Raw genomic sequence first — 24,634 nt, forward strand, 5'->3', positions numbered from 1 at the left:
TCGCTCATTATCTCTCAGCCATAGTTACACATATAGAGTTATCTATCAAAACCCCACTTTTAGGTTTATAATCTACCTGAGTGCAGTTTAAATTTATAAAAGGGAGATTACTGTATTTGTATTTGCATTTTCTAGCAGCTCTCTATGGGAGGGTTTCCTCCTCTGGTCAGGTGACAACAAGCAGATGATCATTTTTAATGAGGTCAGAGCATCTGCTGCTGTTGTAGGTCAGGATAGCCAGCAGAGAGGGGCTTCCCCAGCCGTCTTCCCCAGCAGCGTGTGAGCTCTAAGTCCGACCTGTCCTGCCAGCGGGTCACTCCTGCACGGGTCAGTTTAATCAAGTTTCACCGGAACACAGGAATCGGTTACTGTTACAAGGTAGTAAATAAATTAAAGATGCCCACAAAAAAGAAAAAAACAAGCCAGAGTGCAGCGAAGGAAACCAAAGATGTAGATGACGAGGACTCCGAGGATCAGGAACCAAAGCCCAAGAAGAAAAGCAAGCAGGTGGGAGAGTCAGAGGATGCTGGAAGATTGAAGAAGAAGTCTAAAGACAGCGATGAAGAAGGATACAATTCTGACTCATCAAGGCTTGCCGTGAGGAGCACCAAGAAAAAAGGGAGAGATAAAGAAAAAGTCAAGAAGAAGAGGAAAAAAGCCAAAGAGGAGAGCAGGGATGAGTTGAGCAATGCATCGCAGAGTACTGACGATGAGGACAACAACAATGACTCCAAGAGTGAAAAGAGAGGAGAAGGACTCCCTGATGTGATTGAAACCACCAAGAAAGGAGCAAAGAAGTTCTCGGTTAAAGACAAGATGGGGTCAAATGCTGCTGGGGATGATGAGGAGGGGACGAAGAAGAAAAAGAAAGAAAAGAAGAAGAAAGGTTCGGTGAAGGGAGATAGTGATGATGACACCAAGAAGACAAAAGGCAAGAAGAAGAAGGTTGAAAATTACGTTGAAATCTATGAGAATGAGCTTCGCAACTATGAGCCGGACAAGGTGGAGAACTACGAGGATGAGTACCACAAAAAGAAAGGTAACAGCAAACTTTTTATCTGTAAAATGTACAAAAGGCAAATCGTGAATTGACAGAAATGGAAAACGGTATAGAGAGCGAGCGTGTTGTATTGTCATTAATTTGATTGTGTGCTGTTTGAGGAAAGACATCTGACACTCGGGTCAGAGGGGGACCCTTGAATGCAATTACTGTACAGGAGTCTGAGTGGCCCCAGCAGTAATGCGCCCATGCTTTGGTTTGATGTTCATGGTAACATTACACTGAGTGAGGTAGTATCCATGTATCATCGGTATGTTATCCACATCCTACTGCTATATGACACCTGTCACTCACTGAAGTTTAGACAGGATGGTTTCACATCCCAATGTAAAACCACACTGAAGGGTCAGACCTAGTGTACTAATACGTTAATGTAATTAAACCATAAACACAATTATTTTCGCCACAATTTGGGCAAAATCTCCTTATGATTAGCTTGTTTGTTTTTAATTAATGCTTTCGTTTTCCAAGAAACACCTTAAGAAAATCTCTTTCTGCTCTTTACTTTCTAGTATAGAAATTTCAAGTTGACAGAAACCTCCCATTTAAAGTTGATTGTTATAAATATCTCTTATTTAAGGTTATTGAGCTAAGTACCCAGTATTTCAGTTAATGTGATGAATGTGATGTGTGTGTTGAAATAATAGTAGAATTTAATGAATTGAGTAAAATTATTGAGTAAAATAGACCTTTTTTTGTTTGATTTGATTTAATTCTACTTTTCACATTGAATATCTACAAATAACCTGCGTGAAAGACATTCAATACTTTAAAGTATGCCTCCAAGCCATGAATAAATTCCTCAACAACCCATGGTACTAACTCTTATTTATTGCACACACATCACCCACCTACACAGGCGTTTTAACTTACTTCTCCTGAAAAGATTTCTCTTAGGACTGTGTGGGCATGTACAGACACTTCATTGACTCCTCAGTAAGTTTTACTGCACCTGTTTTAAGTGCAACACATTTAATGATCTTAATGATCCTCAGTAGAAAATAAAAATTCTTATCCTCATAATGGCAGTCGCATGACAGCATGTTTACTCGTATATCTTAACATCCTGCTCCCACATCGCTTCTAACACACTTTCTCCTGCTGTAGTCACGCTTCCATTTGTATTATGTCATGAAACCCTTCAGTGTATGAGGTGGTGACCATCACTGGTGATGAGAGAGGAGCCGGCACTGACGCCAACGTGTTCATCACTCTGTTCGGAGAATATGGCATCACTCCCAAAGTCCACCTGGCTAGCAAGTAAGTCCTGGTCAAAACTTATTTTAATTTAGATGTTATTTCGTCAGTACTTGTTGTGAAATAAAGAGCTAAGATTTCATTTATTTATCATGCTGCTCTAGCCAGAGACCTCAGTTACAACCTTGACTAGTTGGTTCATTTGATTGAGTATGTTCTTGTGCTTGAGCTGAAACTTTGTGTTTTTTCTCCACTTTAACAGCACAGAAAAGAAGTATGTATTTTCTAAAATAGTTCGGTTGGTTGTGAAAGAAAGGACTGTGTGCTGTGATTTTGCTTTTAAATTTGCTTGACTTTATTCTCTGCATGATTTTGTCAAACGTTTGCAAGGCTGTTAGCTTCATTATGTACCTGGATTGAATGTGGAGTGTTTTCTTATTTTTACTAGATACTTAACACTTTCTCTTTTGGTTGTTTTGCATATATGTTGATGTGAAAAGTGACAAGATGATGGACCTCAAGGTGGCCCTAAAATTTCTACCTATTTGTGATTTCAGGAGTCGCACGGCATTCGAAAAGGCCAAAACTGATGTGTTCAGAATTAGAACCCACAATGTTGGACCTTTGAAAAAGATAAGGTGTGTCAGACTTGTAAGCTCTGACCCAGACTGTTTTTCTGTCTTCAAACTGAATGTTTTTCAGTATCGCACCCATCAGGTACAAGCAGCTTTTAGTTCAGCCTTGGCCAAACACTGTTGACCTTGGATCAGATTCAGGGAGATCTGTTTCCTCCCCTGCAGTAGTTTGCAAGAGGAGTTAGACTTATTTATGTAGATGTTTATTTTTCTGCTCCTTCAGGATCGAGCATGACAACACCGGTCTGAATGCCAGCTGGTTCCTGGACAGAGTGGTGGTGACGGATGTGATCAGGCCTCACCTGAGGTTCTACTTTGCTTGTAACAACTGGCTCAGTAAGGTGGAGGGAGATAGCCTTTTTATCAGAGACCTGCTGGGTAGCATGGACCCCATGGACATGCCCAAATGTATGTATACACAGATATGAGTATAACACTGTATAATTAGTAGAGTATATATTTACAAAGGTAATATCTGTTACATCCACGTTTCCTCCAGTGATTAAACAAGCCAATTAATGATTTATTCACACAGTGGTTGTGTGGCTGAGATACTCTTTTGAAGTTTTTATGTATAAAGTTTGGTTTTAAATTGCTCTTAAAAACTTTGGTCTTAATTTTCCAGATAATAAGTATGTAGTGAGTGTTTTCACTGCGGACATAAAAGGCAGTGGAACAGATGCAGATGTCTTCATCAATATCTTTGGGGAGTTTGGAGACACAGGTAAATTACAGCACAACAGGTAACACACATTTCTTTTACAGTATATGCCCCAAGTGAGTACTGGTTTTAATGCAGTCACTTATTTTTCACCTGGGTTAAAAGCAGGATTTTTTGTTGTTGTTGCTAGAACTGATCACTTGTTTTGTTGTTTAAGGTGAAAGACGACTTGACAATGACAAAGATAACTTTGAAAAGGGCACAGAGGACAAATTTACCATAGAGGCACCAAACTTGGGTAAAGTGAGGAAGATCACCATTGGCCACAATAACAAAGGCTCTTCAGCAGGATGGTTTGTGGACAAGGTGAGACACAGACAGACAAGACATTGATATTGCTTACAAGACTGTGGATCTTTAGGAAGCTAGAAATTAGAGACATATATTTGAAATAATTAATGATAATTAATGCTCAAAACTAATGCCTCATCCATACTTCTTAAGACAGATAACTAAAGAATAGTGCTCCCGTAGGGTGCTACATTATGTGTAACTCAGTGGTTTTTTTGGTACGTTAACTTGAAACTAAACTCTAACTGTACCTCATTCTGCTCAGTTCTGCCTCTGCAGAGGTACTTAAGACATGTGATCCTCTTATTTCCTCTCAGTCCTCTCATCTGAGACTGATGTCCCTGCTCCTCCAACACATACAGTGTGCTTACCTGCGAGATGAGTTCATTGAAACAGAGGCATACATGCACAAGCTCACACACACATGAATAACCACACAGGACACACATGTTGTCACCCTACCCTTTGTGTAAAGGGAAACCATGTCCCATTAAGGGATTACCTTTCAGTAAACAGACAGATGAGTCGGTAGATTTGTCGGTGACTGCAGCCTAGACGCCAAAGATCAACGGTTGCAGCAATACTGACAGCAAATATTCTTTTAGCTAAATTATTTGAGCTCGGCTTTGCTCTTTTTTGCTCTTCTAAAACATCTTACTATATGGTATGTTAGAAAATTATTATCTTACCAGCAAAGGTTTAAAGGAAACAAAGTCAAGACACAGCGAGCAAGAAAAAAACTGTTTATACAGCTCATAAATTCATTAACTTCAAAATTAAATTATATTATATATTATATGTCAGAATCAACTGATTTGTAACAAACAGACAACAGGAATCATTATCATCAGAATTTTACTCTTCAAATATATACATTTTTTATTTAATTTTCCAAGCTTTAAAGAAGAAACTGTCATTTGAAATACTGGAAAACTGTAACAGATAAATTAAATACACAAAGCGGCAACCTGTTGCACCTTCTGTCTCTCTTGACCCTTGCAGTAACTTTCTCACTAAGGTGGAAAATCATACTATCATCATTGTCAATAATGTGACCGGTATTCAGTACTAGAACGCAAAAGTCAATGGCACATTAAAACGTAATGAGAGACACCACTAATGGCACTAACAACAGTTCATCAGTATATATTTGCAGTCATCACAAGAGCCTCTGTAACATTTTCTTGTTTTTCTGTAACTTTTCATAACATACAGGCACTACAGATCTCAAATGTTGGCTATGATTGCATTCTTATTTTCTAATGTTTCTTTTTTATACAGGTGATTTTGGATGATCTAGGGAACAAGATAGTGTATGAATTCCCAATTAATCGTTGGTTTGCCATCGATGAGGATGATGGGAAGATCCAGAGAGACATTTTGGTGGGTGGAAGCCAGCCCACAGGTGAGGATGACATTTATTCATGAGCCTGGAAAAACTGCACTTAATCTTTTAATTACTAAGAAAAACTTCATGTCAGTGAATGCAATCATGAGGAATAAATATTATCTTAAGACCTGGCTGCCTCTCCAAATTATTTGCCTCATTTTATAATTATTAGCTGCTTGCCTTGTCTGAAAAATATTGGATAATGTTATTGGATGATGTAACGTTTCTATTGCCAAGACAAATTATTTGCTGTTTTATACCTTCTTATTCAGTCCAAAAAGAAAACTGTGTTTCTGTCCAGCTTGCCAGAGGCCCGCTGTGTAATCATTAATTCTTACTTCAGACTATCAATATTTAGATCTGGTTGATCTGGTTTCTGCTCCTTAGGGAGCGCTGTGAACCATAGTGACCTGCTGGCAGAGCCTCTGATAGCCTGACATGTAACTGTACCCACCAGGTATTGTGTACACCGTCCAGATTGTGACAGGAAACATCCGAGGTGCTGGGACCAACTCCAAAATCCACATTGTGATGCACGGCTCGAAAGGCATAAAGAACAGTGGCAGGGTAATAAGAAGATACTGCATGCGAGAAGCAGAGTAGACAACCTTTATTTAATGCAAAACACAATGGCTGCAGCAGTTGTAGTTAGCTTTCATTTTTATAAAACTGAGTAGATAAAGACCTCTAAAAATGAATGGCTGGCTGCAATAATTGTCTTTATTCAAGTGAAGCATTTGCTCTGGTTATAATCCAGATGGTTTTTATTTTGCTTTGGTGGCATTTATGCTGCTAATTGGTCATTACTTTGGTGTTTTCACTCTGCACCACCTGAAAGTAGCTTATCTTTTTCTGTTAATGAGTCTTGGTGTGCGCTGTTTTTTTGTTTGTCCAGCCGAGGAGGCTATTGCGCAATTTATTACCTAGGATGGCGAGAATTTGAGAACAAAGACCCAAACCTATGCAAATGAAAATGTTCCCTTAAAAACAAATGACCCAGTCTGTGTGTATGAATCCAAAGAGTATGAGTATGAATGTGATTAAATATCTTCTGGATACGTCTGTCTAAGGATGACCCAGCGTTTCCTTTAAGTTTTCATCGATGTATTTGATCCAGGTGTTTTTGGAGGGAGGAAAGTTTGAGCGGGGCCTGACAGATATCTTTACTGTTGAGATTGCTGCACTCCTCAGTCCCCTCAGCAGAGTCACCATTGGACATGACAACGGAGGTGTCAGTGCAGGGTGGTACTGCGAGAAGGTACATTGAGCATGCGCGCACACATGGACACACTACAGTCTGGCAATTTACTGTGAACTAATTCCTCTGAATGACTGTTTCCCACAGGTGGTGGTGTACTGTCCATTCACAGGGATAGAGCAGACCTTCCCATGTAGTAAATGGCTGGATGAGAAGGAGGGAGACGGGCTGATAGAGAGAGAGCTCTATGAGATGGTCTCACTCAGGCAGAAGAGACAGAAGAGTGAGTTGAATGTCAGTAATTATGGCTATTTTCACTCTTATTAACTGAAACACTGAGCAAAAACATTTAGAACACCGTCATATTTATTTATTCTATTTATTTATTCATCACATTTGCATAATGACTCAGCAGGCAGTGTACCTTCATTCTACTTTGTAATTTTAGTGTTTTGCTGTTCCCATTGCTTGTGAAATGAATTCCAATATCTCTTTTAGATAAAAGTAAATAGTGAGGACAGTTCTTTGTACTGTATTTGTTGTCATCTAGTCCACAAATTCATATAGCAAAATGCGTGGGTAAGCTTATTTTTTTTATCCACACAAATTTGAAGAGAGTATTCAATCACTGTCTTACTTTCTATCCACTCTAATCATTCAAAATCTTAGTCGGGAGCTGTCCACTGTAATCGCTGTCCTCAACATAATAGTTTCTTTTTGCAACAAGCAAAAATGCACTTCCACTGAGATGTTGAGGGAGTAGAACTACTTCTTTAAATTAGAAATATGCACTTAAACTCTGTTTGGGCCACACAAGGGGAGGGAGGAGCTACATTTACCTGTCAGTCACAGTAACAAGCAAATGATGAAGATAATTGGACTGCAGTAATATGATCTAAGGTATAATAAACCATGACAGTGTTCCTTATTCAAAGATGATGATGGTTCTCCTCAGAGCACCCCTGGTCTTTATGGATCTGGACGTCAGACCTGCCCAGTGCAGGAACCGATGCAGATATCTCCTTCCAGGTATACGGAGAGAAGGGCAAGAGTGATGAGATCAGACTGGATAACAAAACGGACAACTTTGAACAGGGACAGGTGGACAGGTTCATGGTAAGTGTCCCATATTATAGCATAAAGATAATGAGGTGTTGTAGGAAACTGTCTGTTTTATCTTGACGTGATCTTACAGGTAGAGCTGCCTGATTTAGGAAAATTGACCAAACTCCGTATCTGGCATGAGAAAAGAAATCCCTTTGCTGGATGGCATCTCAGTAAGGTGAAGAAATCTAATATCTAATAATTGTTGTATCTATCACACCAGTTAAATGAGTTCTGTAATTCAGTCACATGCATTCTACCAGTGTTTGATATTTTTGTGATTCTGTATTAATTATACTATTCCCACTGTTGTACACATGTTATTTAACGTGAAACCAAGGATAATAGAACAGTTTAGTTTATAACAGACGTGGAAAGGCATTAACAGATTATCTCAGGTTTAAATATTTCATTCAACCAAAAGGCAGATATAGATGATGTGCATTTCGAACATATCTTAGAAATAAAGACAGTCCAGAGGATTGTTCAGCTTTGAGTGTTTTGAATTAAATGATGATCCCGACACACCCTCACATATCATATCAGCAAATTGCATTTTTACCAATCAGGCAACTCTGATGAAGACATTAACGAAGGAGAAGTATCGGTTTCCTTGTGAGCGCTGGCTGGACGTAAATGAAGATGATAACGAGGTTGTGAGGGAGCTTCCTGCCAGCGGGGACCTGATCGCTGAGCCTCTGGCCCGTATGTAGATGCACCTGCAGTCACTATGAGCAACCAACATCTGCTTTTTACCAGATACAGAGAAGAATGTAAAACCTCACTAAAAGATGTTATTCTGTTCTGCAGTGATCAAGTACAGAGTGACAGTTTGCACAGGGACTATCAGCGGCGGCGGCACAGATGCATCCGTTTTTCTAAATCTGATTGGAGACCAGGGGAACACCGGAGATCGGGAACTGGTCATCTGCAAAAACAATGTCAACAAATTTGAGAAAGGAAATGTGGGTACATTCAGTACATTGTTGTTAGACAGAGAGCTTAATGTCCTCTTCTTTATCATATGTTAGATTTGTTTCTTTCTAATCTAATGAAAAATCTCCATCCAATCAACATACATTTAACTTATTCTTTTCTCTTACACACGCTAGAGCTAATCACTAATCAGTGTGCTTCTAATTAACCCAATTAGCTGCAACTCTAGCATGCTGCTCACTGTTCTGACTGCTTATGGATTTCCACGCAATAATCAGGCATAAACCCCTGATGGAGTCTACCCAATCTCTAATCTAGCCTAATTTTAATCAAATATATTTTATATGTATGAAATAGACTCTCATGTCATTATATCTGTGAATTGCTCTACTGCTGTGATGTTATTTACAGTTTTCTTTTGTCTCTCCAGTTGGATGAGTTTATAATCGAGGCAGTAACCATCGGGCAGGTCCGCAGGGTGAGGATTGGACATGATGGCAAAGGTGGAGGCTGTGGTTGGTTCCTCGATAAAGTGATTGTAAGGGAGGAAGGACAAGCTGAGGCCCACGCTATAGAGTTCCCCTGCAACAGGTGCAGTAGTCACAGTGCCAATACAGAAAAAACAAATCTTATTATAACCACAGATGTCCGTATGGCGTAGATGAGATGAGAGATTGCTCATTGGATGTGCTGTGCAGGTGGTTGGACCGCAATGAGGATGACGGACAGATTGTTAGAGAGTTAGTGCCATTCTCAGATGGACAGCGTCTTTACAGTAAGTTAGAGGAATTTTGAGTTTTTATTCCAACATTTGACTTTAAACTCCCCCTCTGAAGCTTATGTTTGTGTCTGTGTCAGATGTTGACTATCACATCGCAGTGAAGACAGGTAACATCCCTGGAGGCAGTTCAGACTCCAATGTGTTTGTCAAGCTCTACGGAGAGAAGGGCGACACCAGTAAGATGATGCTGGTGGTCTCTGACAACAACCTGGGGAACTACTTCGAGACGGGTCGCGTTGACATTTTCACCGTGGAAACCTTTGATATTGGACAGGTGACACAGCGGAGGCAAAAACATGTTGATTTCACCTGTTTGATGTTAACAGTACTATGAGAAGCTTTAGAAATCATCTGTTCTAGGCACACAGTCAAAGGTCCATTGGATGAACCACATGATAAATTTCAGGTTATTACTTTTAAGCAATTACATTATAGGAGATTACAATAATCAGTGGTCTAGATAAGGTCTTAACTCTGCATGTCTACATTTATAGCCCTTTTCCTGAGATGTGGCTCCCAGCACGAAGGGGTGATCACTTTATTTGTAGACAGTGACTAAAAAGAGTCCAAGCATGGGACTGTATTTGTTGCTTTTGTCTTATTTTATTATATTTTATAAGTATGTCTTCATCTGACTACTCTGTTAACATATGTATATCTTTTATTTATCAAATTTAAATAGTGTCGTCCATTTAACCTTCTTCCAGATCAGCCGTCTGATGATTGGCCACTCCAACCATGGCATGCGTGCAGGCTGGTTCTTGGACAGTGTTCAGATTATGGTTCCAATCCATGGAAAGCATTACATGTTCCCCAGCCACCGTTGGCTGGATGAGGATGAGGCTGATGGCAAGACAGAGGTGGAGATTTACCCAAGCGAGATCCTGGACATGGAACAATGTAGGCAACATTTTCACACCAAGAAACTACATATATACACCCACAACAGACTTTATCTGACATGAATTTTGTTCTAATTGGTCCTGTGTGTGCTTAGACCTTTGTCAATCTGTGTTTTCCAGTGGTTAACTATGAGGTAACATTAGTGACTGGAGATGTGACATTTTCTGGCACCAATGCCACAGTGTTCGCCCAGATTTATGGGGACAAGGGGAAGACGGAGATTATGACGCTTGGTAGCAGATCCAACAACTTTGAGCGGAACACCACAGAAATATTCAAGGTATCAAAGCTTGGATTCCATGCTTTCAGTGGCTCCAAAATGCATTTCTGTAGTCACATCCCTAGAAAAGAGTTCACGTTGAGACATTATGAGTTGAAATGTTTCAACTGTGCCCCAGATAGAGGCCAAAGATGTGGGGAAGGTCTTCAAGATCCGCATCGGTCACGATGGCTCGGGGATCGGATCTGGCTGGTTCCTGGAGACAGTGGATGTCAAACATCTAATAATGGCCATGGTGCCCAAAGAGAAGAAAAAGGAGGACAAAAAGAAGAAGAAGAAAAAGAAGAAAGATGATGAAGATGAGGACGAGGAGGGAGGAGAGGAGATGCAGCAAGTGGTGCTGACTTACCATTTCCCCTGCTCACGCTGGCTGGCTGGGGGAGAGGAAGACGGCGAGCTGGTGGTGGAGCTGCTGCCTGAGGATGCCGAGGAGCTGGAAGGTATGAAATAAATGTAACTGAGCGTAATGTTATAGTGTTGAAGGTAGTGTTGAAGATCTGAGTGCCAAGCATGGGGTTTTAAACACTTGCAGTCATGTTGGGTGGCATGACTACATTTGCAGTCTAAACTGCCTCTCTCTGTATACTGCACAAAATCACAGTCTTTTTGAATCATTACAAGCTAATTGCTAACCTGAATGGATGATGTTTATGCACTGATGAATCCAGAAGGGATAAACAGCAAATAAACAACTTAAGTCCCTGTTACTTGAACACAAAGCACTACATCAATTAGGTAAAATCAGCCTCCTATCACTATAAGAAATGATATTTAAGGTGTAATCCTTAAGGTTTTTTAATCATATCAAACCATATTTTTAATATTGAATTCTACGATAATTCTGCCACTGTCATTAAATGTATTTACACTCATTAGTTACCTCTCTGTAGTAGTTTGCATTGTCAGTGGCGGACTCTGCCATTCCTGATCTGAATTCATCCGCATGCATAAGGGATTCACAGGGAAAAACACATGCAGCCACTGTTTGAAATTCAGAAGACACGAGCTGGCTCATGTGCATAATTTGTGTCCATGAACATAATATTCTCTCATCTTGCTGACGGTCTTCTTTAGTCTTCTTTATTACTACAATGCAGTGTGATGAATCCTCTCACCCCGTGGTTTGGTACAGACAGCATAACTGCTCAAAATGTCTTTCCTGCTCCCAGTGATAGATTAACGTACATTTTAAATGGATCTCTGGGTCCAGTAAAATTAAAATGTTCTCAGCGTTACCATGATTGACCACAGGTGTCAAAATCTGAATTGAACTGATATCTTAAGGATTATAACTTTAAAACAAGGGGAAAAAAACCCAAGGAACCTTGTTGTTTGGAGTGAATACTGAGCATACATGAAGTCAGTTCATTTAAGTTTTTGACAGTGTAACCCAGGTATCCAATTATGTTTTATATAAGTCTTCAGACACTAAAAAACATACATTAATTACAGCTTAAACAAGATGAAAGAACAACATAATCAAAAAGATTAAAAGTCTCTTTTGCTGGAGAGTGGATTTCAATTGATTTAAGTGAAGTTTGTTTTGAGTGGATACCTTTAGTACTACATATATATATAAATAAATAAATATATATATATATATATATATATATATATATATATAAAGCAAATAAGCTTTTAACAATGCAGAACAGATATCCAACTTCTTTCTATGGTTTCTATCTTTTATCAAGTCTTGTGCATTGTTAATGACAAGGGTGTATGTATTCGTACAGTATATACACAGATGTATATAGATAGAATTGGTTGTTTTCTCCATTTATATGAATTTCAGTGTCTCTTGGCACATAGTTATATGCTGTGTTCAGTGTTGATGTTGTAGACATGCATGGTTTGATTTGACACAGTTTCCTGGCCCACATATGTTACTGGGCTAAAGAGGTGTTAGTTATTCATCCTTTGTATTGTCTGACAGTCAACACCTATGAAGTGTGCGTCTTCACTGGGAACATGCTGGGTGCTGGGACTGATGCCAACGTGTTCGTTAATATTTATGGAGAAAATGGAGACACCGGAGAGCGCTATCTGAAGAACTCTGACAACCTCAACAAATTTGAGCGGGGGCAGGTATGCTGGGTTAAACGAAGAGACAACCACTCATTTTTAAATCAGCTTGTTAAAAGTAAGTAAAAATTCTTATAAATTTTGAAGTTAGGCGGAAAATTGCTGGTAAAAATGTTCCAATATGGTTTACAAAAAAAGGCACATAGTAGACTGGCTCACGTTTTAAGAACTATTCTTTCATTGACTGAGATACATCAAACCAACAGCATAAAGACCATATAGCCATTAAGTAATTTCCCCACTTACAAGTGTAGAAATACACTTATATTGAGCCTGGATCGCAAACAATATTTCATTAGGGCTGTAGAATTTCACATCGTTTCAGAGTATCCTGCAGAAAATTAGCCAGCAGTTAGTCAAAGACTCAAGCACTTCCATGCAACATGAGCCTTGCACCGAGGTGTGGGTGGGAGTGTATTCTGGTAGGATTACAAGCTCTCCTGCAGGCTAGCTAGCGGTGACAGAGAGGAGCTATGAGGAGTCCTCTGTGTCATTGTACCTGTCCTACTTTTACTCATTACTTAATCCATACCTGTGAATTATTCATCTCTACATGAACACAAAACTCATGTCCACAGACAATTAGGTTTATTTCTTCCCGCAGAAAAAAGCAACAATGGTCTGCTGTCATTCAATGACAGGTAGGCATACTAAGGACACCCTCATATGCTGCATGTATATCCAACAAAAATCAGTAAACACATTACTGATTAAAACACCAAACATCATGAAAGATAGTTATAATTAGTTCCACCGCGTCCTGTAAACATTGAATGATTAATTGAGTATTCATTAATGTGTCAATCATTTTAATCCAATAATAAAATATAATTATACATATAAATATTATATTTGTAAAGGACCATTCTGTGTAATGGATACTGTGTTTTCCAGAGAACATTTGAAAGCAGCACTTTTACTTGTAATGAAGTATTATTACACTGTGGTACACATTTCCTGTTTATCTTCACTTTGAATCGTCAGAAAAAGCAAAAAATAACCCCCAAATCTTTAGAGCTATCAAAATAAAAAAAGCAAAAAATACTCCCGTCCTGCCAGAAGTCTTTACAATGTATTGTGTGTAACAGGCCTGTATTTTGGGTTGCTGCATTTGTAGGAGGATGTTTTCACTGTGACAGCTGTTGATCTGGGTCCTCTGAAGAAGCTACGAATTCGTCATGACAATAGTCAGTCGCATTCATCATGGTACCTGGATCGTGTTGAGATAGTGGACACAAAGGAAGATACAACGTAGGTGAAACCAACACACAGTTTTTAGGGGTCAGTTATTCAAGGTCCACTGTGCGCTAGTAAGAGTAATAATTTAATGTAATTGTAGAGCTAATGGTGATGTAATTACATGTTTGTGAGTTAGAGTGCTGATCAGAGGTATTTCTTGGGTCTATAGGTACTATTTCCCTTGTACCCGCTGGCTTGCAGTGGATGAGGACGATGGGCAGGTAGCAAGAGAGCTGGTTCCTGTGGACGAGGCCTTCATGAGGAAGGATGAGGATGAGGAGGGGACAGGCGCCACACTGGGCCTCGAGCAGAAATGTAACAGTTTCAAATTTGGTTCATGTCTGTAGTAAAGGGACAAGATAAAAGGGAGCCCTGTTCAAGTATTTATCGAAGTGCTGGAGAAAGAAGCAGGTGTACACCAGAAGAGAGAGGGAGTGTGAGATGAAAAGGATTAAAGTACTGACTTGTTAAATTTACCTTACAGCCATGTCTACGACATATACCCTCAAAATAAAAACCGGAGAAAAGAAGTATGCAGGATCTGATGCCAACGTCTTTGCCATCCTCTTTGGTGAAAATGATGACACAGGTGTGATGAGTCACCAGCATCCTGACGCTGTTGTAGCAATCTCCCACTGGTACGTTGTCAGCTAAATGGTAGCAATCTGAATGTAAAAATGTTAATGTCACTCACAGGGATCGTCAACTTAAAGGCTTGTAAAAACTATAAGAATAAGTTTGAACAGGGGATGATCAATGAATTCACTGTGGAGGCGGTGGATTTGGGCGAACTGGAAAAGCTTCGAATTGGGCATGACAACTCAGGTGAGGAAAGAAAATGTTATGTACATATATATATATATACACACACACACACACACACACACACACACACACACACACAAATATAACTGATATATGACTGACATGACATATGACTATTTTTCCACTGACAGGGGGTTCAGCTGGTTGGTTCTTGGACTGGGTCGAGGTGGACGCCCCATCACAGGGTCAGAGACTACGGTTCCCATGTGGCCGCTGGTTGGATAAAGGAGAGGATGATGGGGCGATTGTGAGAGATCTCTATCCCGCTGAGTTACAGACTGAACTCTACATGCCATGTGAGTGAACAGCCCTCTAATCCAAATCCATTAGTGTTAGTAGCAATGCACTAACTGAGAAATCTTCCTGTGAAAGTGCTTTATGCAAATTTTTACTCAGATAAAAGGGTGGAAGCAATGGCAGTAAAATGTATTTAAAGCACTCTATCTGGAGAAGGATGCTTGTCAGGGCACTGACTCTTTGGTGCTTCCTGTAATGAGCGTTAGATATACTGCAACAGGACTCTTCTTGGCTTCATGTGTAAGCTTCTTGGCTTACACATCAAGGCTGCAGCGGTAGATCCTGTTCCATCCATATTGACTTTTCGCTCCTAACAAACAAATTAAAGGTTCACAGTACAACATTCAGAACATAAATCTAGCATTAAATACCAGTTTTGCTATCTAAAGATGCAGCGGAGCAATGGTGACCTGAGTAAAGAATGAAATCACACTGTGTCGGTTGTAATCCAAGCTTCTCTGTCCTTTGTTTTGGTTGTTTGGACAGCCACATGTGCATGTTAGTGTGCTCGGGTTCAGAGAGTGAACCTGTAGCACGGTGAAATAGAGCAGAAAAATTAAGAAAAAAATAAAAAAGTTAAGCTACTTCACTCAGTAGCATGAAGGCTAACAGAAGTTGTCAGTCAGCAGTTGTGCCCAGAATGAACAAGAATCAATGACCCAGCCGTGTTTTGGTCTAAGATGCTGAAATATCATATCGAGAACCTTCTGCATTACAAATTATAATGAGATCAAAGGCTGAACCAGTTTTTTGTCTGCATTCACTCACTAATCTACATGCTGGCTCTTCAGTTCCTTCTGCAGCAGGTGATCATCATCATCACCACCAACATCATCTAAGTAACCAAAATGAATCCAAACGTGACAAAAAGTATTAAAAAACAATTAGATTCTTTCAATATTACGGCATCTTGAGAAATGTTGAAACTTTGACCTAAAATGACCCTAACACTCTTTTTACATAGCGCTTACCAATCATCTTATTCTATTAGATCATAAATCATCAGTTTTGAATATAAAACCTTATTAAAATATCCACCGAGTGCAGCCATCAAATAAAAAATATAGTTACAATATGTAAAATATTTCTGTCTGAATTATGGTGGGGTGCAGTTCTAATAAAATGTTGAAGTCCTGCTTACAAAGCTCCAGAGGTACCCAAAATAGGATATATATTTTTTTATCTTGAGTAACTTCACTTTCTAACTGATGACCTCTCTATGTCTAAGCATGTGAACTGAATTTTTATATATTCTATCTTACTCGTGTCATCCAAACAAGCCTGTCACCTTCTCATCTGTTTTTCAGTTGTGCCGTACGAGATAAAGTTATACACCAGTGATGTGTTTGGTGCGGGAACTGACGCCGATGTGTTCATAGTCTTGTACGGACAAAAGGGGGTGTGCACACAGCAGAAACACCTGTGTGTCAACAAGAGAGAGAGACGTCTGTACTTTGAGAGGGGAGCTGAGGACATGTTTATTGTGGAGGTGAGTGTGTTGTTTTGGTACGACAAATCATTCATGACAGCTGCTGCAGCTCTGTAAACACCATGTTGTCTTTTCCCAGCTGGAGGATATCGGTGACGTTATAGAGAAAATCAGGATAGGACACGACAACAGGGGCACCAACCCAGGCTGGCACCTTGACAGAGTGGAAATCAGACGACAGCTCAGGAAAGCAAAGGTAGTAAAAATCCACTTGAGAATTCACCTGCGTAGATAAGTGCATCATTAAGGTTCCCGTGTCCGTGCACTCATTAAATTATTAACAGATTAATAATGTAATACCATTTGGCTCACTCATCTCTTAGAGGCAGATATACTTTCCTTCAGTGTCAGACACAGCCTGGCCCAGTTTGGGGGTTTGTTTGTGTTTGATGGCAGGGTTCAGAGACAACCATCTTCCCATGTGAGAGTTGGCTGGCCAAGTCTGAAGATGATGGGGAAACGGTGAGGGAGCTTGTCGCCTCGGAGATCATCACAGAGAAACTCCTCAGGGATGGGAAGCTGAAAACAACTGAAACAGAGGTGGAAGATGCTTTGGAAAGTAGGTTTACCCTGATTTTAGTGGTAAAATGTACCTTTACGCAAGTGAGGAAGTACAGTATTTACTCAGTTTAGTTAAGTATTTCAGTTTAATGCCAGATTATACATTTACTCCTCTACAATTCAGAGGAAAATATTGTAGTTTTTATTATTATTTAACAGTTTCCGTCAGAAGTTTGTCTGTAGAGACCAAACGCAGAGCTAATAGAGAATGCATCTTTCATCAGGTGGCAGACACACAACTCCAAATGAATGATAATGTTGCTCTGTGACTCTCTGATGTGTAAATAAGGAAGTGTTTGCTAACAAGTTCGCCATGTCAGCTTAGTGATAATGTTTCAGTGTTGCATTCACAACTATTTCTATTGCCTATCTATATGTCCTATGTCCATCTATATCATTTTACCACTTTTACTCAGTTAAAGGATCTGATTACGTTCACCACCACTGTCTGACTGCAATGTGTATTGGATTGGAAGCTTCTCAATTCATATAAACATGGACATTCCAGTACACCAGGAATGTCTAAATTGTCTGAAATTTCTTCTTCAATCATACATAATTTTAACAATTTGTACATTGACTTAATTGATAATGAGTTTTTTCCTCCGTCTCAGCTCACACGTACAAGGTGTCTGTGCGGACAGGTGATATGTACGGAGCAGGAACTGATGCCAACGTTTTCCTCACCATCTACGGAGACCTGGGAGACACGGGAGAACGCAAACTTGCCAAATCTGAGACTAACAAGAACAAGTTTGAGAGAGGAGAGGTATGTGAAGAAAGGTTGATGCATTATGCCACATTACTGCCGATGTCCAGAGGTGTCAAAATGTGTTATATTCTCTTCGCCTCTTAGGTGGACAAGTTCACTATTGAAGCAGTGGACTTGGGCCAAGTGTTTAAGATTCGTATTCGTCATGACAACTCCATGATCGCGCCCGATTGGTACCTGGACCAGGTGGAGGTACTGGATGTAGAAACAGAAGAGGTGTACATGTTCCTGTGTGAACGCTGGCTGTCAACCAAGAAAGAGGACAAATGCATAGAGAGGACCTTCTTCGCAAAGGTTGTTAAACTGGTGTTATAGTTATAGAGAGTGCCAAATGTCTTTGTTTTTAGTATTTGATTCCTTTTTAGCTGCTGCTGCTGTAAAATTCTGCGAAGGAAATGAGCGGATTAATAGTCTGTTGTATAATTTCATACTATTATGATAATATAATAGTCTGTGTCTGGTTCAGGGGTATGAAGGCGAAAGAAACACTGATCCAAATTCCAAGAAGATGCTTCAGGCCAAACTGGGGCTGGACAGAAATGCCAACAAGAAGAAAAAGAAGAAAAAAGTGGCCGTGGTGGAAGAAGGTCCAAGTAAGGCCACAAAACTATTTCAAAATGGGGTTATGTGTGATGACATCAATGTACTTTCTTGCAGCAAAGACAAACTCAAAGGAACCTTTTGAAAAGTGCCTCATATCATTAAGTTGAGAAAAGGCAGCAGTGCCAGCAAGGAAGAACACTCTGAAATATAAATTTTAGAATTTATTTTAGAAATAATTAAAAATCTTCTGTAAGATTCATCTGTTCACAGTTTTGTGTATAACTCTAAAGTTTGAACAGAATAGCTGAAATTAAAGAAATAGTTCAACATTGCGGGGAATATTGTTTGAGTTTCATGACACCACACTCCTGTCTGTTCACTAAATATGAAGCCACAGCCTTCAGCAGGTTAGTTAAGTTAAGTTTAATGAGAGAAGGAGAAACGGCTTGCCTGGCTCAGGGGATAACACAACCGCCTACAAACACCTTAAAAGCTCACGAATTAACATGCTATTATCTTGTTTGTTTAATCCAAAGAAGTGTAAGAAGTGTAAAAACAATGATTTATAGTTTTGCAGGGGATAATGTCTATTATATAACTAGGACCATATCTTGGCCACTAGTAGTATCTAACAGTGATGGCAAGACTGTTATATTTGTACAGATCAAATAAGTAAGATATAACATGTTTTAGAGGTGCTGGTAGGAGGATTTCCTTACCATCAGACAGAGCCAGGCTACTTGTTTCAACTTGTTCCCAGTCTTAATACTAAGCTAAGATAACCGACTGCCGGCTATAGCTTTAGGTTTACTGTACACTGTCAATATTTAGTATTATTATCATTTATTTATTCAATAAATAGTCTTATTTCCCAAAACGGCCAACTTTTCCTTTAACTTAAATGAAATTTTAAACTGATTTGTCTCATCTACCCAGTCATCACCTATCACTTCACCTTGTCCACGGGGATGGACCGTGACGCCAGCACTACAGCCAGGGTCTATGTCATCATAATCGGCCACAACGACGTCGAGACAGACCGACTGTGGCTGGACCTGCCAGAGGGAAAGACAGCCTTCACAGTTGGCACCATGGAGCACTTTGTGTGTTATGGAACTGATGTAGGAGAGATCAAGAGGGTGGAAGTGAGAATCTTGGACTGTCTCTGTTGTTAAATCTGTGAAACGGTCTCCTCTGCGCTGCCTCTCTAAATGTAGTGGTGTTGAAAATTTAAATAAAGCCGCACTAGATCAGCAATAATTAATTCTAGCAGAGCCTTCTGGAGCCGAGATCAAACAAAATCAAATGATATAGAAATTCCCTGTTCTATTTCCCCCCTTTGTCTCTCCCTCCTCTCCCTTGTCTTTCTCTCTCTCTCCTCCTCAGCTTGGCCATAACGGTGTCACACCAGAGAGCTGCTGGTTGGTGAATGAGCTGTCGGTTGCCGTGCCAACCAAAGGTATCAAGTACATCTTTCCATGTAAGTGCTGGCTCGCTAAAGACAGGGGAGATGGTCTGACTGCCAGACTGTTCAATGTGCTGGACTCCAGCACGATCAACATTATCCGCAAAGTGAGTCACAGCAGCGTCAGTATGAAACGTTCAGTAATTATGTTATATAAACACAGAATTAGTCTCTTCTTTACTTGGGTTTTCTGCCGTATATTGTAGGTTATTTATTCAGCAACAGTTGTCACTGGTGACACTCAGTATGCAGGGACTGATACCAACATTTTCCTGACGGTGTACGGAGCCAACGGGTGCACGGAGGAAATGCTGTTGCCTAAAAACGGGGACAGGTCAGTCCTCATGATTGTACTGATCACTTTTCATTAAAGGAATAGTTCTATGTTTTGGGAATTGCAGTTGTTCCCTTAGACTTAAAGCTGCTATAATTTATATTTCTATAATAACAATGTACCAAATGACAGTGTGATGAAACGTAGTGATAAAACCTAAACTAAATGATCTCCTCTGTCTGCACACATAATGTTTTCATTTAGGTTTGAAAGGGACCAAGAGGACACATTCAGTCTGGAGATAGATGACATTGCTCCTCTGAAGAAGATCAGAGTTCGGATTGATGGCTCTGGAAGTCGTCCTGACTGGTTTCTGGACAGGGTAACATAAATACGACTGGGGTCACAGTCTATGGGAGAACAATTTTTATCAACAACTATCAAAATACAGTATGTAATAAAAAATTGAAATGAAAATAATTTGCGTCGTAGAGCTGTGATTCTTAATTAAGTCACAGAATCTGGTGAGGTGTGTTATGCTACTAAACTGATCTGTTAACGGTCAAGTTGTGGGTAATGTAGGTGCCACATTTGACCAGTAAGAAGAATGTGTGGAATAAAAAAAGGAATATCTCTGGTTCAGCTGCATCAGTCTTGATCTTATTTCTTTTAACAGTGACATAGGAGCACAATGCTAATCAGAATACTCTTAAGTTAGTGTCAATCATGTAAGGTGGTATTAAAATTATGTCTTTTTCATCTTTTCAAATCACAATTTTGACAAAAAAAACCAAGCGAAAATGTAAGAAACAGCTGAATTATTATATCTGATTCTATTTATGTGGAAACAAGATCAAGAATTTGTGATCATGCTTGGTATAGTCTTCTCTTATTCAATACTATGTAGAGCTTGCATACAGGCAAATAGAAAGAAAATGCATTTGAAATCACTATATTGGTCAGAAAAATAGCAATGGCAGATATTTTCCTGAAATCATTCAGCCCCAAAGACTATTAACGTTGGTCTGTTTCGGCCATATCCATGATATTCAACAAGAAAACACAAAAAAATGTCTTCATTTGTACATTTGCTGCACCTGAAATGTGGTCCATGCATGTCTCAATGAACGCTTTTAGATCGTGATGCGGAACCTGACCACAGAGGAGACGTACCTTTTCACCTATGAGAACTGGCTGTCAAAGACAAAAGGGCCCAAGAGGACAAAGGTGTGTGAGCTGGCAGCCGTGGTGGATGAGGAGGAGATGGTGGAGAAAACAAACTACATCATACAAGTCCAGACAAGCGATGTCGGAGGTGGGCACCCAAGTTTTTCCCCTGACCTATCAAAAGATATACTCACGTACATATTTCTGACTCAAAGACTCATCACTTGAATAATTATACATATATTATGATTGTTACTGATAACACACATGTTATATCCATGTCATAGTAGCATTATTATTATCAATGTTATCAGGAGAATCTAAAGATCTGTTGTCCTCAGCAAATGTCATCTGATATTTTAGGTGCCGGCACCGATGCCAATGTGTTTCTGATGGTGTTTGGGGAGTACGGGGACACTGGCACGCTGCCTCTGAAGGAGAGCACCAACAGGAACAAGTTTGAGCGTAAAATGAAAGATGTGTTCAGGTTCGCCGACATGCTCAGTCTGGGCGACCTGTCCAAGGTCCGAGTGTGGCATGATAACAAAGGTGAGGAGGAAAGGAGCGTCAGAACAGCATAACAGACAGCAGCTAGGGCGATCTTCGTTCTCTAGAACAGCATGACAATGTGATTTTTGTGTTTTGCCACAGTGGTGATGATGATTTGGCTTTTTGTTTTAGACTTTGAGGGCTTGTCTGTTAATCTGAGTAGGTTTACATGTCTGAGACCATCTATTCAAACAATGGGGAACATTTATTGCATTTCTAAGTATTTTTTCTGCTTCTTTTGTTAAATTGTTTCTGTTGAGAAAATTAAATGAAATTTTACTGTAAACACTGAAGCTGGAGTCAGCAGCTGGTACATAACCCCCTGTAACAGTGCATTGTGCCATTTCTCTCTCCTTTGTTTATGTATGGATCAATTAAACAATATGTAGCATGTTCATATGTAAGCTTTAGAGGTGCTGGTAGGCAGATTTCATCAGAACAACATTAGCTGTTTACCAATTTCAATTGTTCATGCTAAGCTAAGACAGCTGGCTGCTCACTTTTAGCTTCATATTTACCACGAGACGTGATCTAACTCGTCAAGAAAGCAAATACGCACATTTCACATCCTGTCAAATAATTACTTCAAGGTGTAGAAAGGAGTTTCTCGGCCTGTTTCAGTCAGTGTATGTATCATCACATTTTATAGCTGCAGCGCACAGAGGGGTTTTATCATTACACTGTAGGAAGAAAAATGCCAATAATAAATGCCAACTACAAAACATTATGTATTTAAAGGATAAAACCATAATGGACTTTGCTGCACTGTTAACAGGCCCTGCTCCTGGCTGGCACCTGGAGTACATTGACGTGAAAGATGAGACCATGGACAAGACCTTCAGGTTCCCGTGCGACCGCTGGTTGGCTAAAAATGAAGACGACGGGCAGATAATGAGGGAGCTGGCCTGTGCCAACAACGACTCCGTGGACCTCAGTGACAAAACCAGTTAGTAAAAATGGAAGCTCGTGGGCATAATTACAAGCTTTCTAATTGTTGGTGATGAACGACTTGCAGCTAATTACAACCATTTGCCAGATGTGAAATGACAAGACAGCGACAATCTCTGCCTCTCTGCATTGCCACAGAATACGAAATATCCACAACAACAGCGAACACAGACGACGCCTCCACCACGGAAAACGCCTGGATCGTGTTGGAGGGAAGGAAAGCCCGCTCCAAGGAGTTTGTTCTGGAGAATAAGAAAAAGAAGTTCTTAAGGTAGGTCTTCAAAGAGAGTCTAGGTGCCTCGGCTCACAGTAAAACCCTATTACGTGGCCTTACGCAATCTCCTCTCTTTCACAAGTTTTGTTTCTCTACCCTCTTTTATCTTGGAGCTTCACTCTCTGCTCCCAGGAGAGTTAATCCCATGAGACACACAAAAGAAAAACTCTCTGGCAACCCTAGGAACTGAACTGTTGAGAATCAAACCCAGCACAAACTCTGCCAGTAGTTGTAATTTTTTTCCCCCTTTTTTTAATCTTTCACAGCAGTGCCACCGACACGTTTGAGTTCTCGTCCAAGCACGTGGGGGAGATTGCCGGGATCTGCATCGGCCACATAACGAAAGACGGAAAGAAGGTGAAGAACGAAGCTTTCTGGCACGTTATGGAAGTGGTGGTGACAGAAAAGGAGCTGGGAAACAAGTGAGTAGCCTCTCATACCCTCTACATGATGTTTTATGAAATGTTAAGTCGATGGTGTTCATGTGACTCCAAACCTTCCCTCCTGTTCAGGTATTTCTTCAACTGTGATGCACAAATCCCCCTGGCAGCCAAAAAGGACCAATTCCTGACATTCGAGTGCTATAAGTCCATCGAGAGCTTCGCAAGCAAAGTCCGCAACCTGGTCCCTGTAAAGTATGAAATCATCGTCATCACCGGGGATGTAAAAGGGGCTGGCACAGACGCCAACGTTTTCATCACCATCTATGGCGTCAACGGTGACTCAGGCAAGCGTCCTCTGCGGCAGAAGTTGCGCAACCTTTTTGAGCGAGGGCGAACGGACCGCTTTGTTCTGGAGATGCTGGACCTCGGGGAGCTGCTGAGGGTCAAAATGGAGCACGACAGCGCCAGCTCCAACTGTGGGTGGTTCTTGGAGTGTGTGGAGGTGACCAACACAGCCAACTCGGTGACAACCATCTTCCAGTGTGGAAAGTGGCTGGACCGATATAAGGCCGACAGACAGATTCAGCGCGTGCTCTACCCCAGATATTAGGAGGAGGACGAGTGAAACTAAGAGTGGGTGAGCATTGTTTTAGAGATTTTTTGGTCACTTATGTTTTTTTTACTGCATGTTAGACAAGCTTAGACAAGAGCAAAAAGATTGAAATTAACGGACTTGAATGTAACTTTGTCAACTTTTAAAGGAAAACACAAGTGTAATTTTATAAGTTTGTGCCAACTGTTTAGGTTGCCCCTTTGCCCCATTTGCCACTGTCTTCTCTTGTACAATTAAAAAGAATAAACTTTGAACAGACCTGAATATTGCCCAGAACAGATAATCTAACACAATAAACATTTAATCTTAACTTTTTTTTTTCTTTATCTTGATTTGTTGATTATGTTACACCAAGTAAGAATGGACACAGTCCCATAAAATCGAAACCCCTCCTTCAACTTGTAGTGTGTAGAGTGGATTTTGAACAGAAAACCATACTACATACTCATTGAAGGGAGGTTTAGAACATGAAGTGTCAAAGTGGAAAAGTAAGCATACAAAAAAATACTAACTACCTTTGAGTGTGCTGTTGATGTGCAGGGGAAATGGAATAGCTGCTCACTACTTCAAAACAGATTAACTAATTGCAAATTGCGGTGAAACGGCTCACACAGAAAGCAAAAGATAACTTAGAAAAACATTTTACTTTGTCAA

General features: G+C 40.1%; 1 protein-coding gene across 1 annotated transcript; it reads left to right on the forward strand.

Annotated features, from left to right (window-relative positions):
- Window positions 1-396: 396 nt before the first annotated feature.
- Window positions 397-23,977, forward strand: loxhd1b (lipoxygenase homology PLAT domains 1b). The gene is made up of 42 exons (XM_070833402.1): window positions 397-1,039; window positions 2,206-2,320; window positions 2,815-2,895; window positions 3,116-3,300; window positions 3,518-3,616; window positions 3,771-3,919; window positions 5,186-5,309; window positions 5,752-5,861; window positions 6,412-6,552; window positions 6,640-6,775; window positions 7,448-7,608; window positions 7,688-7,774; window positions 8,166-8,301; window positions 8,407-8,561; window positions 8,963-9,123; window positions 9,231-9,307; window positions 9,391-9,587; window positions 10,021-10,213; window positions 10,336-10,496; window positions 10,615-10,936; window positions 12,433-12,584; window positions 13,699-13,832; window positions 13,990-14,135; window positions 14,305-14,409; window positions 14,517-14,645; window positions 14,777-14,941; window positions 16,250-16,431; window positions 16,511-16,627; window positions 16,828-16,990; window positions 17,607-17,761; window positions 17,849-18,058; window positions 18,231-18,357; window positions 19,244-19,452; window positions 19,694-19,879; window positions 19,979-20,106; window positions 20,311-20,428; window positions 21,184-21,361; window positions 21,577-21,762; window positions 22,538-22,708; window positions 22,849-22,981; window positions 23,251-23,406; window positions 23,497-23,977. Exons 1-42 carry the CDS (start codon window positions 397-399, stop codon window positions 23,975-23,977), a joined length of 7,164 nt encoding a protein of 2,387 aa, XP_070689503.1.
- Window positions 23,978-24,634: the final 657 nt, after the last annotated feature.

The sequence above is a fragment of the Pempheris klunzingeri genome, chromosome 7, assembly GCF_042242105.1.
Source record: "Pempheris klunzingeri isolate RE-2024b chromosome 7, fPemKlu1.hap1, whole genome shotgun sequence".
NCBI lineage: Eukaryota > Metazoa > Chordata > Actinopteri > Acropomatiformes > Pempheridae > Pempheris > Pempheris klunzingeri.